Genomic DNA, 18577 nt, shown 5'->3' on the forward strand with positions numbered 1-18577 from the left:
GCACAAATCAATTTTTTTTGAAAAATTCAACCAAATCAAATTAGGTAATGTCAAAATCGTCGAATTCGGATACCATGCACATGCGTATTTATTTTACATGATATCAATGAGAACGTTTTATTGACTATAAAAATACAATTAATGAACTATTCTTTCTTGAATTCGAAAAAAATAGTAAAATCTATTTTATAAACTATTTTAGAAATTGAAAATATTTTGTTCATTTGTCATCAAATTATTTTAAAATATTTAAATTCTTTTTAGTAAAATTAAAAACTTAACTTTTTTTCTATATAAACTCACAATTCAATTACTTTGTGTATAGACAAAATTTTTATAAATAAATTATTATTTACATTTATTTAAGTTCAATTTTATATTGTTTTCATCAATTATTTTTATTGTATTAATTTTAAGTATCTTTTATTCTTCTTTCAAATTAATCATTTTATTTACTAAATTTTTTATATTTTTTAATTTTATTTCAAATGAAAAAAAATATTACTTTGACTATACTAAAAAGAATAGGGTAAATTATATGTTTAGTACCTAAACTATCAGTTGTTATCCGCTTTAGTACCTAAATTTTTAGTTTTTTTTTAAATCATACCTAAAGTTTAATTTTTTATTTCATTTTAGTATTATTCAAATTTTAACGTGAAGTTTTGAAGAAGAAAAAATTAAAAGTTTAGGTATAAAAATAGACCAAAATTGAGAGTTTATGTATTAATGCTTTAATTTTTAATATTGTAATATTAAAATAAAAAAAACTAAATATTAATATGATTTTAAAAATTTAAAAGTTTAAGTATTGAAGTGAACTAAACGGTAGTTTAGATAATTTCGGGATTTTTGAAGACATTTTATTTGTTTTATATGTGGGGAAGAAGTTTGATCAGTAAAGACGTAAAAATACAAAATATTTTAATCTCTGGGATCGCGAAGGCTAGGGGCGTTAGGGTTTTAATCTCTGGTTTGGCTTAAGATAAAAAAGCCATCACCTTTTGTTGTATTGTTGGCCGCATAAGAAAATAACCTTTTCCAAGTAATTTTGGGTGAAAAGGGGGGAAATCTGAAAAATGTCTCTGATGAACAATCTATCAACTTCAACGATTTCTTCGTCTTCCTCTGCTTTCTTGGCTCCTATCAGTTTCGATTCAAGGTACTATTTTTCTGTTTAACTTTTGGTTGTTGCTTAGAAAACAAAAATTCCATTTCTCATTCATCTTATCATTTCAATAATTTTGTTTGGGGTTTTCTGTGTTGGATAATACGGCAGAACCCAGAGTGTTGCTTTTCCACTGAAAAACATCAATGTTGTTAAATGTATTACCAATCCTCAAGAACAGCAGACTGGTGATTTTCGTACTCTTTTTCTTCATTATTATTACAATATTTATTTGGCATATGGAAGCTTGAATTATGTTGTTTTGAAGCTGATGTTGAGTAGTTGAGTTGGTAATGTTGAGTAGTTGAGCTGTTACTTATACTTATGATTAAATGGAGCTATGTCTGTTGCTGTTTGTTTTGAAGCTTACAAAACAAAGGTTTCTCGCAATGCAAACATTGCCAAGCTTCAAGCTGGTTACCTGTTTCCGGAGGTCTGTTGTACTTCTCATTTGTGTAATGCTCCTCTTTGTTGCCATTGGTGTTATGCATGAACTTTTCCCTTGAGACACAAATTATGTTTTCCATGTCCTGTTTTTGGAAATGCTTGGCTTTTGATTGTATTATTTAGATTTATGTAAGAAGGCATAGTTCGCTCGGTTGTTGTCTGGGCTTTTATTTATTTGCTGTTGAGTTGAGAGTAGTTCTTTTAAATGTTTTTCGTGATAGGTCGCCAGAAGAAGAGCTGTGCACTTGCTCAAGTACCCAAATGCACAAGTGATTAGCCTTGGAATTGGCGATACTACTGAACCTATTCCAGATGTTATTACTTCTGCAATGGCTGAGGTAAATATTCCTTGTTTTTTTTTCTTTCGAGGGTTAAATCTCTGTTTCTAGACAATATTTCTCGGCTCACTACCATCATTAAAACCTATTCAAGCCCGTGTAGTAGGAATTCTGCTGCAAAGAATTTGTGTTTACAATTAGTGCCTGAATCAATGGATGAGTACAAGAAATTAAGCTGATATCCATTTGTATTATTTTCAATTTTGGCAGAGGTCTCATGGATTGTCTACACTGGAGGGTTACAGTGGATATGGAGCTGAACAAGGTGAAAAAGTATGTCGTTATGTTGAGTCTTTATTGTAAATAGTAGAGGCTTCGAAGTTGAAGCTAATAAGGTTATTTTTTGGTTTTACCAGTAGTTGGGGAGGAGTGTATCAAGTTATTTTCCAAACTACAAATTAAAGGCCCAAATTGGATTAATTGGGACAATAAATAAGTCCACTAATGTTATACAAAGGGATTTTGTTTTGGTTGGATGTGAAATACTAATTTTCAAGGATCAACCTTCATGTTAATTTCTTCAGGCATTGAGATCTGCACTTGCTTCGACATTTTATGGCAACCTTGGCATTGAGGAGGATGATATATTTGTGTCAGATGGTGCTAAATGCGACATATCTCGCCTTCAGGTTTGATTTGATAATTCTTTGAAAGTATTTGCCTTACCTCTTCTTGAAGTAGTTGATGTTTGATTTAAACTTGTCTAACAAAACTAATATTGATGGATTTGATTTCACTCTGGGCCAGGTTGTTTTTGGATCTAATGTTACAATGGCAGTGCAAGACCCATCATACCCGGTAACTTCTCTTTGTCGTGTAAATTTATCAATCCTTTTCAACTTATCATACTCTTATGTTAAATTGGTCTGGTCGTCTGGTGTATGAAGCTTCAATGAACAAACTTTTAGTTTGTTTATTTGAAAGGAGATGGACTTGTGGAATTCGGATTTAGATATTTCCATCACCCTCTTCAAATTTGGCATCACTCAGCCTCGTCATTCTTGTACTTGTTATGTTCGGCCCGGGTCTCTTACAATGACTGAGTTTTGTGTCTTTCTAAATTTTTCTATTCTATGCAGGCCTATGTAGACTCCAGTGTTATCATGGGTCAGACTGGACAGTTTCAAAAGGATGTTGAAAAGTTTGCGAACATTGAGTATATGAGGTGTACACCAGAGAACGGTTTCTTTCCTGATTTATCCACTGTTGTCAGAACAGATATCATATTCTTCTGTTCACCTAACAATCCTACTGGAGCTGCTGCGACTAGAGAGCAGTTGACTCGATTGGTTCAGTTTGCAAAGGACAATGGGTCTATCATAGTTTATGATTCTGCATATGCCCTGTATATGTCAGATGATAACCCACGTTCTATCTTTGAAATTCCTGGAGCAAAAGAGGTAACACTGGACTTAACAATTTTTTCTTACCAGTGTTTGTTATCGAGTGCGGTAGAGATTAGCCCTATGTGTGAAGTGTGAATTTCCTTGTTATTGTAGGTTGCAATTGAAACAGCTTCCTTTAGCAAGTATGCTGGGTTTACCGGAGTTCGTCTCGGTTGGACTGTTGTTCCGAAACAGCTTCTGTTCTCAGATGGATTTCCTGTTGCCAAGGACTTCAATCGTATTGTTTGTACTTGCTTTAATGGTGCGTGTAATATTTCCCAAGCTGGTGGCTTGGCTTGCCTTTCACCGGAAGGGCTTGAGGTTAGTGTCATTGCCCGGCTTTATTGTCAAAACATTGAGAGAAAACCTTTTTGAATTTTTTTTGTCCAGCTTCGCCAAATCTGAAATTTTCATACATGGTCTGTTTTGTGAACGGCTGAATGCTAGCATCCTGATTTTGGATTTTGTCTGCAGGCAATGCAAGAGGTGATTGGCTTCTATAAAGAAAATACCAAAATTATAGTAGAGACATTTAACTCGCTTGGGTTTAAAGTGTACGGAGGACAGAATGCACCATATGTGTGGGTCCACTTTCCGAGCCGAAGTTCATGGGATGTGTTCAGCGAGATACTTGAGAAGACCCACATTGTTACTACGCCTGGAAGTGGTTTCGGACCCAGTGGTGAAGGTTTCATCAGGGTCAGCGCATTTGGTCACAGGGAGAATGTCTTGGAAGCCTGCAGAAGATTCAAGCAGCTTTACAAATGAATCAGTATCATTTGACCCTGTTGCCGCGGTTTTAGACCCGAGATGAAAGGCTTTCTGCTTTTATAATTTTTGCTCACTTTTCTGTTCGTAGCATTGCTTATAATATCGTATCGGATTCTATGCTAAGAATGCGGAGCATTTGTTCTGTAACATTCACTAAATCTGTCTTTTTGAGCACGTACCAGAAATTTCCTGAAAATCCTTTCAAGATGTGATTAATGCAAAATAGCATGATGTCAATGAAATCCGAAACTTTCAAGATCAGTCTTAGATCATAATGCTGGTGATGCCAACTTTGATGTATTAAGAAAGTGCTACATGATATGTGAATTCTCTAAAATAATAGCTGACACGATTCCTATCATACATTACTTGTGTTTCTTAGATGGAGAAGTGATAAAATAATATGGCAGATTATAAATTCAAGTGTTTTCTAGTAGAAAAGCCTTGGGTTGTTCTGAAATTTTTCATGTTCCTTTAGTTTAATGAACTGGAGGGGCTCTGTAATATGCTGGCACAGTTGCAGGGAAAAACATTTGTCTAATTCCTTCTGCTCTGATCAGAGGGAAAATAATGCCTGATGCACCCTGGAAATGTACAAAAGCAGTCAGTAAAGAAAACAAGAACGAGATCTCATAATAAGGTTTAAAAGATCAGATACATACAGAAACCAGTCAAACCCCAGTCCAGATGCGTGCTGGAGAAGGAAACGGAAGTAACAGACGATCGACACCGTATATTGCCACAGAAAAGAAATGTAGCACTAGGCTTACGGGATGGGGATTTAGACCGGAGAGTAGAGATGTAGGTCCAGTTGAAAACGAGCCTCCAAGGCTCATAGTCGAAACACGCTTCCCACATTTCCTCCATTGCCGTATCAGGTGAGACACTAAATACCTTGTACAGGGTGCCGGCCAACGTGTTTATGGTAGATGCCACTGGCTGCATATCATAAAACCGATACCATTCAGTATGTGGAAGGAAAATTGTTCATCCTTGTCTTTCTTTGAATGGATTTGAAGCTTACCATCCGCAAGGATAAAGGATTCGAGATATCTGCTAAGAGCGGATGCATCATGAAGATTGTGGAGTGGTCTCACAAGATCCCTTAGGAGAACAATATCCGATAGCGCAACGGTCATTCCTCCTCGTTCCCCTTACTGACTGCTGTGATAAAGGCAAAGTATAGTTCAGGAGGATCTGACATGCATATAATGGTCGTTGTTTCAATTCTCAGTTTATTAAGCACTAGGATTCAACTCGTACGTAAACCAACACAAGTACCTGAGGAGCCACCGTAGTTTTTAAGTAATGGGCCATTTCACCATTGGAAACAGAAGGTACTTTTCGGCCAGGTACGTTGACCAAGCACCGGACCTCCGTGCTGCTAATAGGGTAAAACAAGATAGGTGAAGGGTCTGCCAATATAAAATGTCCACTATTCACATGCGGAAGCTCGCAGTTCTCCAGAACCAGACCGACAAAACACAAAGGGACATCAACCTGAATCGAACAGCAAACATCTTTATACCGTCAACCAGAGTATGTTAATGAGAGATTCCTCACCTTAGGGTCGCAAAGAGCGCGCCGCAGATTCGAGAAGCCACCGTACCATACAATGGTAAGGGAAGCTAGGCTGTCAACTCTTGACCATCCTTAGTTTTGTATTGAACTCCTTTGATGGTCCCTTTTTCTTCTAACAGAGATGTGACTGAACCTTGTTCTAAACTTACACTGTATCATAGGATACGAATATTATAAGAAAATAAAAGGTCCGGATAACATCAACGATCGAAAAAGAAGAATATTATTACTTGGGAAGAGTAGCAGCTCTGTGGCGCATCCTTTGAATGAACCGTCCATTATGAAAGCTTCTGCCAGCAACAAGAGAACGAAAGTTTTCGAGGGGGTACGACAACTTCTTACTCTTTCCATCTTTGAACAAAGCGTAACCGTAAACTCGTTGAGCATTGATCTTTTCAACACAATCTGAGGGGGCAAAACCAGTGTCAAAAGGCCTTAAAACCAGTGTCAAATAGCATATTCAAGTGCCATTGATTACCTTCAAGATCCAATTCAATTAACTTAAGATAATCCCCTGGTTGTAGAAGTTCACCAACAATCCTGTCAGGCTCCTTTAAGTCCCTCTCGATCACATGCACTCGTCGTCCGTCCTGAAATCGGAAAAAACATCTTAGCAACGAATGTTTTATCAAAGAAAAGATGTTAACAAGGGAAATGAGTGATGCAGGGACCTTTCCAAGTGTATAAGAGAGCAGCACCGGCAACTCCAGCGCCGACGATGATAATGTCGGTCGTATTCGCGGCATCAACCTCCCCATTTCCGGTTAACTCTACACAGAAGCAGCAGCTTTTCTTTGTTGATTATTCTATTGCACAAGAAAACAAACCCCAGAAAAGAAACTATAACAATGAATGTTGAAGATCATCTATGATGAAATGAGGCAGCTGAAGGTACTTTATATACAAAGCTTTATTTTGTTTGTTTTTAACGAAATTTGTGTTTAAATTCATGAAAGGTTCTGTTTTCTGTTTTGTTGTGAATTTTTTAACGCATTACTGCCTAACTTAGAGGTCTCCTAAACTCAGTTTGGCAGGTTTCCATAGTAAGTTATAAAATTTTAAAGGGTTAAATTGAAAATTCATCATTTATAGGAGCTAAAATAGGATTTTATCATTATCATAGTTAACCTTTTAAAGGAACTGAAATTGAAACTTTTATCATTGAAGGGATTAATCTAGCTCTGTCCCTTATTTAAATTAGGTATGATCAAATTAGCTTGATTATCTGACTTCTGCTCAATGCTCATTTGAAGTTTGATATTTAATTCGGTCAAAATTTGTAATCGGTCCTTGTATTTTAACAATGTGATGTTTAGTCCATTACTTAAAAAATTAAAAATTAAATCTATGAGACTATAGCAGTCAATGTAATTTTTTTTACTTGTAAAATATATTTCAAAGTCAAGAGTTTAATTAGTTTTATTCTAAAAATACTTATTTTTGTCTAATATATTTCAAACAAGTGTTCGATTTTATGTCCCAATGATTTTGTTTGTTCTTGTTTCTCAGGATGTGATCAAAAGCATGAAGAAGAAATGGACTCAGAAGAAATTTATAAAAACTTTGTTCTTAGGATTTGACAAATTTCGCCCCCTTATTTCCCTCCACATTTTCACATATTTTAAAGTGATTTCTCATTGCTCAACTTAAACAACTGAATCTTTAAGGTTATGGCAGCTAGGAGTCCAAGGGTTGGGCTTAGAAAAGCTCTTTGCAAAAGAGACTCAAGGTATGTTCATGGAAATGCTTTTCTGTTTTTCTTCTTTGAGACTTACGTTTTTATTTTGTTCATCAATTTGTTTTTTATAGTGATTATAGGTCAAAATTGGAATGCCCCCGTACTGTTCCTGCTAAGTCTTCAAAGTCCAGAGTATCAAAATTGGCTATGATTTCATCCATTTCACAGAAGATGTGTGAAGCAAACGTGAGGGCTAGACATGTTGCTAAGCAGAGTTCAACTACATCAAATGTGAAGGCAGCAAAGCAATCATCTACTAAGGCCTTGGTGTTTCACTCTCCAAATAAGGTGGTGAAGTTGAAGAAGTCTGTAGAATTGAGTAGTTCATTAAGGAAGATATGTGCAGGGATGCAGAAGCTTGAGATGAACGATGGAAGTAAGAAGAATGCATTCGGGTGTAATAGTAAACCTTTAGATGCTCCAAGGAAATAGTTGAGAGGGAGAGAGGTTAAGAGCCGAGTGAATGATTCTTTGCACTGCCAGAAGCCGAAGACTCAGGAAGCTAAAACTTTAAAACGTTTGCAGAAAAAGAACAGCGACAAAGACTTGTCGCTGTCTGAGGCCACTGTGTCAAAAACCGATTGAAAAAGACTCGGTTGAAAGTGCTTCGAAGAACCCTTCAGATAGATTGGAGCAAGCAATTGACGAGAATGTCAAAATTTCATCTCCCTCTAGGAGTAAGATGACCTCCATTTCAGTCTGAAGGGGACAATGAAATTAATGAGAGGTGCAGCCATGAAGAGAACATTAAACCATGTTCTAAGGACATTGAAATCCCTGAAGCAACGGAGAATGATAACAAATAAAATGCAACAGCTTCTGATGAAAACAGGTATGGAATTCATAACATGTTTTTTCGTACTTCTGTTCCTCATTATTCACCTGCATTCGCCATTGAATTTGTACAACATTTAATTGCAGACAATTGAATTGTGCTACGGGCAAGCCGGTGAAAAAGGAAGTTGGGTGGCATGAAACTTCTAAAAAATTCAAAAAGTAGTTTATTTTGTAACTAAAGTCGTATTCTTTGTTTGTGTAATATCTGTTTTATGACAGTTAGTGCGTCACCATTTGGTTTTCTAATATCTGTTCGTGATTATGCATGGTACTACAGTAATGAATAAGGCAATGAAAGAAAACTCTACAGCAGATAAAGGTGCTCAAGGGATGAAGTACAGAAAACCAAAGAATTAAACTCCCAAGCCTTTTCGACTTAGAACCGATGTATGCATCTTTTTTTGAGTAGATATTATTGAAATGAAAAGAGGCATAAATTGTTTCCATGTTATCTGACAATTTTCTGTCTGTTCAGGAAAGAGGAATTTTGAAGGAAGCAAACTTGGAGAAGAAGGATCTTCAAGCACCATTGACAGAAACAACCTTTCCAGGACCCCAAGGTGGAAATTCATTGAGGAAACATCGGAATGTAGAAGTGAGTTCTTTGAGCTTACACTCATTATACCATGGAATAATCATTGCACTGGACTAATGGTTTTCCCCGTCTGATTGCAGATAAACGAAATCAGTGACCATGGATCAGATACAGAACACTTCAAGATCAACCAGTAAGTCAACTTTCTATTTGCTTTCCATAGCTGTTCATTGCTCGTCTAGGTAATTTGCTGAAGTTATATTGTACTTTGTAGCAAACCATCAAGACTTCTAACTCGAAGAAATCAAAAGGATCAGCGGAAACAAGATTTCTTCTGGTACTCCACAAAAAACGTAATGTTCCTATGCATCAGAAAATGACATTTCCATCACTGACGGAGAAAGGTCAAGACAAGGCAGCTCAAAAATCCGAGGAAAGACAAAATCCCGGTTCTTACAGGGTGGGTAGCATCAAGTAGGAAGAAGTTGCCCAGATGCCCCAAGGAAACATCAGATCCTAACAATAGTGGAACTTCCTTAGCGAAGGTGTCATCTCAACGAAGAAGGCATACAAACATTCCAAAAGAAGCAAACTTCCATAGCCTTCATGTGCCAAAAAGCTGCACAAAGAGAGTAGCATAATGCACTGTGTATCATAACCGTCTCGGTCACTACTGGCCACCCTTTTTCATTTAAGAATTTATTTATTTGCTTGTTTGAATTATTTTACTTGGCAGTGTTGAGGGAATTCCAAGTTCATTTGTAAGTAAGCCTTTGGACTGAGAAAGATACGGTTTTTATAGTATGAAAATGCCACGAACGCAAAGGGAGTAAAATCGCTGTAGTTTTTGGAATCTGCTTTTGAAAGACCAGCATAGATGAAGCATGATGAGCATACCGGAATCTATTCCGCGGAAACATGGAATATGACAAATGATGATCATTTTCAACATCAATGCTGGAATTGTAACAAATGCAACTGTTAATCTGATGCTTACATTGCACTGGAAAATGAGTTGAGAATTACAGAATTTATGTGATTAAGTATAAGCAAAGAATTTACAACAGGCTTCTCTGCCCGATAGCTTCGAATCAAATACTCTGAAATTATCTATAATTTACTGCCATTATGGACATGTTTCCTATATAAATTGAATAGTACCAACATATCTGCTGCTATAACAGGACTTACTGCCCAGAATTAGCAGGAACAAACTTGAGTGATACGCTATTGACACAATGGCGTTCGTTTGTGGGCGTTCGAAACCCTTCACCTTTAAATACATGGCCTAAATGCCCACCACAAGCTGCACAAGTAATCTCAATCCTCATCCCATCTGGGTCCGGCTGTTAAACGAAACACTCTCACCATTAATGAAATTTACTTGAAAGATACACCAGTTTTAAGATGGTACGAAGAAAACATTAGAATGTATAGAAGAAACGTATACAGAGAGCACAGAAACGGATAAAGGAAGCTCACATTACGATTAATGGCTCCAGGGAGACCTTCATAGAAAGCAGGCCAACCACACCCAGAATTGAATTTCTTTACCGATCTGTAGAGCGGAGTGCTACATCCTGCACATTTATAAACACCCTCACCAAAGAAAGTGTCATATTCTCCGGTGCCTGGATACCTATACAGCATCAAAGTATTGCTATGAATTTATCAATGAATATGAGTTAAGCTATGTTGCTCCATGAAGCACCAGTGTCCCACACTTGGATATGGTATATGAACTTAAGATTCTTAAATACATGGAAAAACTTGGAAAAAATCTAACCATACAAGTGTAGGATACATACCCAAATCCGACACTTAATCTAGAGTGGAGAAACATAGGACTTACGTAGCATGAGTCGGAGGAAACTATATTGAGCAATTAAGCATTTGGGAGAACATATGCCACAACTTTGAATGAACTTCCTAGAAGCTATTCCATGAATAAAACAGCTAGAAGAAGAGATTTTTGCACATTGAAAGCTCGAAATTATCCAAAAATGTCTATTCTCCATGTAATTTATTAGAGTACAAACTTTAATGGGTCCAAAAACAATAAAAGTTGAACTTTTTTATAATTTTCCATCGAAAGGTTATAATCAACAATGTCAATTCATTATAAAGAAAACTTACACGGTGCCCTTTTGTCTCAAAATTCGAAACTGCTCGGGGGAGAGAATAGCACGCCACTCTTCCTCAGATTTATGGACGGACCTAGAACCAGCCATGGCCACGACCACGCTCCCACCGTACCTACGCTAGCTTTAGTGGAGGAACCTTCCGAACCCAAATGGAGAAAGTAATGGCCTTTGTCGAAGAAAATGGAAATCTCAAGCCAGTATTACAAGGAACAACAGAATTAGAACCGATATATGGTGGTGGTACATAGTAGAGCTTTGGAGGAGGAAGAGAAGGGTGTTGTTTTAAGGATATCAAGCCCCATCTGAGAGTGATTTCCAGTTTTTTTGCGAATGAAGGGTAGATAATGCGAAGCGAATAAAAGGAAACCCCTTTGTATCGTTTAGTGGCTTGTAGACCGTCAACTATAGTAAATATAAGACCAAATCTTATATTTTGATGATTGAATCAAGTTACTGCGAAAGCCCTACGGATTACATTATTTTTTTATTACTCATATACAAACTTATTTTTATTCCATCCTTACAAGGGGACTATCCATAATCCATGGCGTGCTTCGAAAACCCGGACATGGTGTTACATAACATTCATATCAAACAGTATCATTACAATGAACTGAACTAGGACCAGTGCCTTCAATCAAGCAGACAAAGACACCCATACAAGATTGTCTGGCGGGAAGAAATGGCACACCGGGCTCGATCCGGGCTCGATTTTAAGCAAACGAAACGACACATGATCGAGGTCCCATTGAGAGGTATCCATGTGACAAGCAGCAATAGCTTTCACCTTATCTCCATTCTCAGCACCTAGTGAAACCCGAAACAGCCTGGTTTCACTCTTTTGGGTGTGACAATAAAACACGGCATAAGGATATGGCAAAGTATGGCATGCAATCATTCTAGAGGAAGGGATCCGTTCCGGAATGTCCGAAATCGTATAGTTCTGTAAAGGAACCGTCGGCTTTCGGAGCAACTTGGTAGTTAAAACTTTAATGTTCGTGTTCGAGCCGAACAAAGAACGAGCATAGTCGAGCATTGATTCCAGGGAAGTGGCGCAGAACCTTAGCTCACCTTTGAGGGGTTCGAGCTCACATTGTTTGATTGTATATTCCACGGCTTTGGCTTGATGAGAGTCATTCGAGAACTCGAACAACTCGATGATTTGTGGGAGTTTTGTTGAGAGAAAGGGATTGAATCGGCTTCCTTTCGAGAGAGAAGTCGAGGGGAAGCCAAAAGGTCTTTGCTGGTGAAGTAGACAGTCATTGTTTTGCCTACTTTAAGGTCTTCCATCTTGAAGAAAATTTTCCCCGAAGGATCTATATGGTTGCCATGGACGGTACTCGAAGGCTGCTGCAGATAATTCGAGCTGATCGAACCTTGTTCGATATGGTGTCTTCGAGTTATCTTCCGAGCATTACATACCTGTACAACCTGCAATCAAAATTGAAGAAAGAAGTTTCAAAGTAGGAAGATAAAGGCTAGTCGTCCAGCATAAATCTAACAAAGCTTAGGTTGATCCGTACCATCAAAGCAAGAAGAACAGAACATGATATGCACCAAGAAGCATAACTAGAACCCATGTCTCCCTAATTTGTTTTTTTCTTTCCCTTCTGCTTCAGAAACTAAAAAAAAAAAACAGTGCTCAACTACACAAGAAACAATATTATATTCCCAACTTCCACAGAAATAATGTAATTTTAAGCAATAAAATATGTGAGAAAATAATCGACTAAACCCGGTTCCAATGGTCAGGTGTCGGTCAAATTTTTATGTCATTCGGCATTGTCTGGCTTGTTGGCTCTATCATAAAAACCAGGGGCTGTCAGCAAATATGGTTGAATCTAAGTTAACCAGGGTTGGATTGGCCAGAAAAAAAAAACAGAAAAGATGAGGTTTTAGGGCGTTAGTGGGTTGAATTATGATCTGCAGAAGAGTTGACTATATAATAATGTGTACACTAAAGCCGAACGTACCTTGTCCGGTACAGAATGAACATATGCATGAAATAATGTTCATTTCTTCATTGCAATGATTAAAGTAGCATATTGCTATTGAACAAGAGAGCTGATGGTCCATTGAAACTCTTATGGAAGAGATTCATTTCTCTGATATATTTGACATTATAATATACCAGATCATACAGATTCATATCTGCAATTTCATTTATTTTTCTTTTTTCTTTTCGAAAGTTACAGATGTTGAGATATAAATCCGAATTAAATATTAAACTATATAAGCACAGGTTTTGCACATTGTATCATATAATATTATCCACATAACATGGAAAACAGGTACCCTTTTCTTTTCTTTGCCTAAAGTTGACAGTGTGAATGATTGACCTTTCTTTAGACTCCAATGAAAGTGATTTTATCACTCCCCAACACAAAAGCAACCAATAGAACATGGACTAATGGGATTAAGTGAAACTTCAAGGAACTTCATTAAAGCTGCTCACAGTGCTTTTAACCTTTTGCTTTACTTAGTTTTTTTTTTTTTTTAATTTCCTTGATAGTGAAGCAACCAGAATTTACAGTTTAAAATGTGTTATTTTCCCATCAAAGGTACAATCAAGCTTACATGTTTGATGGGCAAATGAAGTTGACTCTAGCACATCAGGCCAAGACAGTGATCATGTGCAGAGCAAATCACAGCATAAGTAGCCATAATAAAAAAGTAAAAGATTAGACCAAACTAAATGATAAAAATAATAATAAAAGTAAAGATGCTGTGAGCATTAACCAAATGTAAACCAGAAAAAGAACAACTAGACAAATTCTTTGATAAGCACAAAGTAGACAATTGTGTTTCAAGATGACTTTAGCCCTGGAAAGAGCCAACTTAGAGTTGTCGTGGGGTCTCAACACTCTATCTAACCTTCAAAATTCCTCCATTTTCCCGTCTTCAAAGTCTCAACCCCTTCTCATTGCACTTAAAATAACTTATTGTTTTGGTCATCACATAATCAACAATAGGATCATGCAATATATATATATATGTGAACACATAGGGCCATCTTCATGATTAAAATAAGAACATATCACTAATAAAGATGAACAAATCTTTGAATCGAAACCCTGTTCTATATTCTATCTTACCAAACAAAATGAACACACACTGTCACACACGTGTATATATATATATATCAGTAAAATACTGATATAAACATACGGATATAGGCTATGTTTCACATGAAAGGCATTAATTGAGTAAAGGTAATCATAACAATAGGGTCAACTTTCAACAGAAAATTTTGAAGTTTAAAAGTTTTTTCATGGTGTGTAAGCATCACTTTGTATTGCATCATTGCTGACTGACTGGCATTATATACTTTTCAGCTAAGTAATCTTCATCTGAGAGTCAACTTAAGACTAAATGGTCCTGAATTTGTTCTCTATAAACCAATAATATATATATATATATATTCTTGTTATCCGGTATTTCTCCATCAAACAACAGATAATGCTGTTCTCTAGTGTGTCGCTGTATGTGCATGAAAAGGACATCACATCAACTGTTCATCAGAAAAAAACCTAACCTGGTTTGCTCAAGCATTAGCCTTTAGATGTTGATGAAATGATTAATTTGTTCAAGTCAACGAAACACTACAAAGATTTTTTTTTCCTGCTATACTTGATTACCTTCCTTAAATATTTAGTGTTTGGTACATCATCCTCCAAATGTGGCATGATAGGATAATGTCCCACTCAGAAATCCATTGCCTTTTGCCATTAATTGAGTCTTCTTCAAAGCTTGTTTTGCTGTTGCAATACAGATTGCAGATATGACTTAATTTAATCAACAGGCTCGAAATACGTCAAGTACAACTGGGTGACAAATGAGATTCCAATCTGGGTGCTATCCTTTGAATATCTTATCAGAAAGAGGTTCACAATACATAGAATATAGGTCAAAAAGTATGTTATTGCTTTTAGTATTATCAGCTGCCTTCCCACCACAAAACAAAATTTCAACAGTGCTTGCCATTAAAACGTGTAGGAACATTGTCCACTATTGAAAGTGACAGAAAAAGGGTCAGTCATGTGCACGTTACACACTTCAAAGGCTGTCTCACGGTTCAAAACTTAACTAATCAATGCGGGATAATTTCCCCGAAAATGTTGCCTGAATTCTCAACTGGCTACTACCATAGCTATGAAGACTTCCTCTGCTTTCCTCATTTTCTGCTTTCTTCTCCTGGTAAGCAAAACCAATAATCCATCAGTTCCTTTTCATATATCATTTGTGTGTTAGAGTATGTGACTCGAATTCTGTTTTCAATATTCGTCCCGTTTAACTTAACAGTACTGTGTTTATTTGATTTTGTTGTTGGACATATAGTTTGTAAATCTCATCCATGCAAGAAAAGAACCAGGGGACTACCGGAGAAGTGTGATGAAAGATCAACCGATGCCCGAAGCAATCAAAGGGCTATTACATGAAGATCCGACAGGTTCTGGGAAGAAAATGAAGCAGTTGTCAAAGATTTCGACAGTAGGCATAGCCTGATACTATACCACAACAGGCCCGAGTCTAAGCAACAAGACAAGGCATATGCAAAGGGCGTGAAGGATGAGGAACAAAATAAATCTGATATAAGAAACTAGACAGCTTTTCATATTTGTCTGATATGTATGCAGCAGCTTGGTTGTTGTGATTAGTATTTTAGAGTTTAGACAATCAGAAACACTAGCTGTTTCTATTGGGGAATAACATCCATCCTTTTCTTAGCTGTTTTTCAATCTTTAGCTACTAATCAAAACTTACTGCATGAGAGTCTATGAAAAAGGCTAATTCAAGCAAATTGAAATCTATTTAGCTACTGTTAAATAGATTAAATAAAACCTAATCATATTATTTAAATCAATTATCAATTAAATATTAATTTAATTGAGATCTACACTCTTGTCCGCAATTTGCTGAGAACGTTTAATGAATTAAGCCTAAAATCCACATTACTTCTTGTCAAGTTTTGGGCCTCATGTACCAAATAGTCAAATTGGCCCAATAAATCAGGCGGAAAAATATTAGCTTATTAGGCCATCTCCAAAAAGTAATTTGAGATTACGAACAATGTTACAGTACTGAAAAAACCCATCACGTTCACATGATGAGTTTTTCAAATAATATTTTTTATTCGAACTTGTGACGTCAACTTGATGAGTTCCAAAAATATATATTTTTTATTAGAATTTGTCACGTCAGGATGACAAGTTTTAATAAAAAATATATATTTTATTAAAACTCATCACGTCGACCTGATGAACTCCAAGTCACAATAACAAATGTCGTATATCTCAAATTAATTTTAGAGATGGTCTAATGGGTTAATTATTTTACCCACTTGACCTATTGGGTCAATTTTGTCCGGGCTATACGAGGCTCTAATTCTTCTAACAAGAGGCCTATTTGACCCAAAGCTTGGTTTTGGGGCGAAACATTACCGGTTTGCGTGCTTTGGTCACTTATGATCTGGTCTATTAAGCATTTTTACCAAATAAATTATAGTAATATAAATTTCAACCATAAAACTCAGTCTCTACCACAAATGATAGACAGATATTGTTGAACCAATGGTACTATGATTGTTTGGGTGTCAATTTTTACAAAGAGAATTACAGGACATGCTCCATAAAATTTGTGATTCCTAGTAGATTTGGTTTTGCTTTTTAGAAAGACAGAGCATGCCCAATAATGGTAATGAAGACAAGTGGAACTTGTCATTTACTTTGCTCACTCTTCGATTTGAATTATTATGGATCCTTTTCGTGTTTACAATGTGGGAGGTCTTTGTCTTGTCACATATTTTAGTAGTGGTGTCTCTTTGATTATCCAGTTGGACACCATGGTCTTTTCTAGGATTAATTACATCACACATCTTTTTAATTATAAAAATTATTTATTGTTATGTAAATATTAATATGTGTCACTATATAACACGGGTGACCACTAAATTATTGTCAATCTCATTTTGACCATTGACGTTTGATTTGATCAATCAGATTACTTAACTATTTAAATGCTTCAATCAAATCTCTGGACGTTAATTTCTAACGGTGGTCGATGACGTGACAGTTAATAAAATTGGCATAATTATATATTTAGTCTTAATATTTACAAATTCTATCAATTTAGTCACTATTTTAATTTAATTAAATAAATTCAACCCTTCAATCCAGAGGTGTCACGTGTTAGTAGATTATTATGACATATTTTATTCTAATTTATTTAATTAAAATATTAAAAATTAATTAAATTAACCCTTAAATAAGTTTTTCCACCAATCATGTATCACTTGAAAATATGGCATAATAATTGTATTATGATATGATAAGAAAATTATGCAAGTATACACAATCGAACAAGTAATATAGTAGTAACTTAGGGGTTGTTTGTTTATTTCAAAATGATTAAGCTCTGAATGATTCAAATGTTGAATGATTCAGATGCTCTATATGAATTAGTTTGAATGTGACATGTTGTTTAATAATAGCTCTGAATTATTCATAATGTACTTTTGTGTTAAATCAGTCAGCACTGAATCATTCAGAGGTGCGAAACAAACGCGTTGAATGTTGAACTGTTCAGTATTCAACGCTGAATGGTTCAATTAAGAGGCAAACAAACAGCCCCTTAGTATTGTCTCCACAGAGATTGGAGGGATTTCAATTAAAGTTTATGCACTAAACATATAAGCAACTTTGTATAGTTATATATGGTGGTATGAACACTTGATTAGAATGTTGTGGCAAATTAATAAGTATTGTCGAAATGATTTTTTAAAAAATAAATTTAATTTTTAAATAATGATTTCTAAAAGATATTGTCTCGATTAATTTGGGGTTAACTTTTAAAGTAAAAAAATATAGTTCGAGAAGTCGTCATCAATCTTTGATTAAAGTGTGATTGGGCACCAAAAAACAAATTTGTCATTTTAATAAAAATATTAATTTTAATTGAAACAACAAATTTATGGTATGTGTTACCAAAAATTTGAGTTCGGAAGTCGGATACGCGTGAGAATGATTAGTACCCCCACAGCGCCCTAAATCGGTATATAGTCAATTAATTAGTTGTTTTTGCAATTAAATTTACGAATTTGAGTTTAATTTAATTCAAGATGTCATACAAATAATGTTCCTTGAATTTTAGGACAAAACACAATAATATTTAAAAAAATTAGGGTTTCACTTGATGTGATATCCTTTTATTTTAAGACTACTGAAAACGACATCTTATTCTTTAAGACAATCACTTCCCCTAATCTCCAAAATAAACGGATATGCACTTAGTCAAATTATTTTGATCGAATCAAGAAATGCTTGTGAGGATATCATGCAATTTAATTTAAAATAGAACCTAAGCTAATAGGTACCAAATTACTCATTTACATACATAGCATGCATAAAAATAATAATACATATTATTTATTAAAGTATATTACACTTAGTAAGCAAGGATTAATAATATAGCATATATGTATAAATTTAAAATTCATAAAAAAGTAACACAAAAAAATTCTAAAAATAATTATATTATATCTATAAAGTGTAAAAACACACACACACACATATATATATATATATATATATATATATATATATATATATATATAGTTAAAGATAATAAAATAAGA

The 18577-nt window shown here is 35.4% G+C and overlaps 2 protein-coding genes and 3 pseudogenes across 3 annotated transcripts; 2 read left to right on the forward strand and 3 right to left on the reverse strand.

Moving 5' to 3' along the window:
• Positions 1 to 943: 943 nt before the first annotated feature.
• LOC120175306 (LL-diaminopimelate aminotransferase, chloroplastic-like) lies at positions 944 to 4451 on the forward strand. Of its 2 annotated transcripts, none has more exons than XM_039181960.1 (10): positions 944 to 1162; positions 1277 to 1356; positions 1534 to 1601; positions 1837 to 1953; positions 2164 to 2226; positions 2478 to 2582; positions 2701 to 2751; positions 3033 to 3353; positions 3453 to 3659; positions 3813 to 4451. In XM_039181960.1, the coding sequence occupies exons 1-10, from the start codon at positions 1080 to 1082 to the stop codon at positions 4104 to 4106; spliced, it is 1389 nt and encodes a 462-aa protein (XP_039037891.1). In that variant the 5' UTR covers positions 944 to 1079; the 3' UTR covers positions 4107 to 4451. The 2 variants fall into 2 exon arrangements, with proteins under 2 accessions (XP_039037891.1, XP_039037892.1); XM_039181961.1 differs by having other exon boundaries at positions 1280 to 1356.
• A 137-nt stretch (positions 4452 to 4588) lies between these two features.
• On the reverse strand, positions 4589 to 7300 carry LOC120175338 (annotated as a pseudogene).
• A 1341-nt stretch (positions 7301 to 8641) lies between these two features.
• On the forward strand, positions 8642 to 9213 carry LOC120175312. The gene is made up of 3 exons (XM_039181964.1): positions 8642 to 8860; positions 8941 to 8993; positions 9075 to 9213. The coding sequence occupies exons 1-3, from the start codon at positions 8711 to 8713 to the stop codon at positions 9178 to 9180; spliced, it is 309 nt and encodes a 102-aa protein (XP_039037895.1). The 5' UTR covers positions 8642 to 8710; the 3' UTR covers positions 9181 to 9213.
• Positions 9214 to 9945: 732 nt separating this feature from the next.
• On the reverse strand, positions 9946 to 11264 carry LOC120175311 (annotated as a pseudogene).
• A 209-nt stretch (positions 11265 to 11473) lies between these two features.
• Positions 11474 to 12627, reverse strand: LOC120175308 (annotated as a pseudogene).
• Between the last annotated feature and the right edge of the window lie 5950 nt (positions 12628 to 18577).

Source organism: Hibiscus syriacus, unplaced genomic scaffold (assembly GCF_006381635.1).
Source record: "Hibiscus syriacus cultivar Baekdansim isolate YM2019G1 unplaced genomic scaffold, ASM638163v2 tig00112205_pilon, whole genome shotgun sequence".
Taxonomy (NCBI): domain Eukaryota; kingdom Viridiplantae; phylum Streptophyta; class Magnoliopsida; order Malvales; family Malvaceae; genus Hibiscus; species Hibiscus syriacus.

Excerpts from the sequence above, each read along its gene's own strand:
- LOC120175306 (XM_039181960.1), top strand. The coding sequence starts at position 1,080 with ATGTCTCTGATGAACAATCTATCAACTTCAACGATTTCTTCGTCTTCC. Across the intron at positions 1,357-1,533 it reads TCCTCAAGAACAGCAGACTG|CTTACAAAACAAAGGTTTCT; the intron begins GTGATTTTCGTA and ends TTTGTTTTGAAG. Across the intron at positions 2,583-2,700 it reads GCGACATATCTCGCCTTCAG|GTTGTTTTTGGATCTAATGT; the intron begins GTTTGATTTGAT and ends ACTCTGGGCCAG.
- LOC120175312 (XM_039181964.1), top strand. The coding sequence starts at position 8,711 with ATGTTATCTGACAATTTTCTGTCTGTTCAGGAAAGAGGAATTTTGAAG. Across the intron at positions 8,861-8,940 it reads GGAAACATCGGAATGTAGAA|ATAAACGAAATCAGTGACCA; the intron begins GTGAGTTCTTTG and ends GTCTGATTGCAG. Across the intron at positions 8,994-9,074 it reads GAACACTTCAAGATCAACCA|CAAACCATCAAGACTTCTAA; the intron begins GTAAGTCAACTT and ends TGTACTTTGTAG.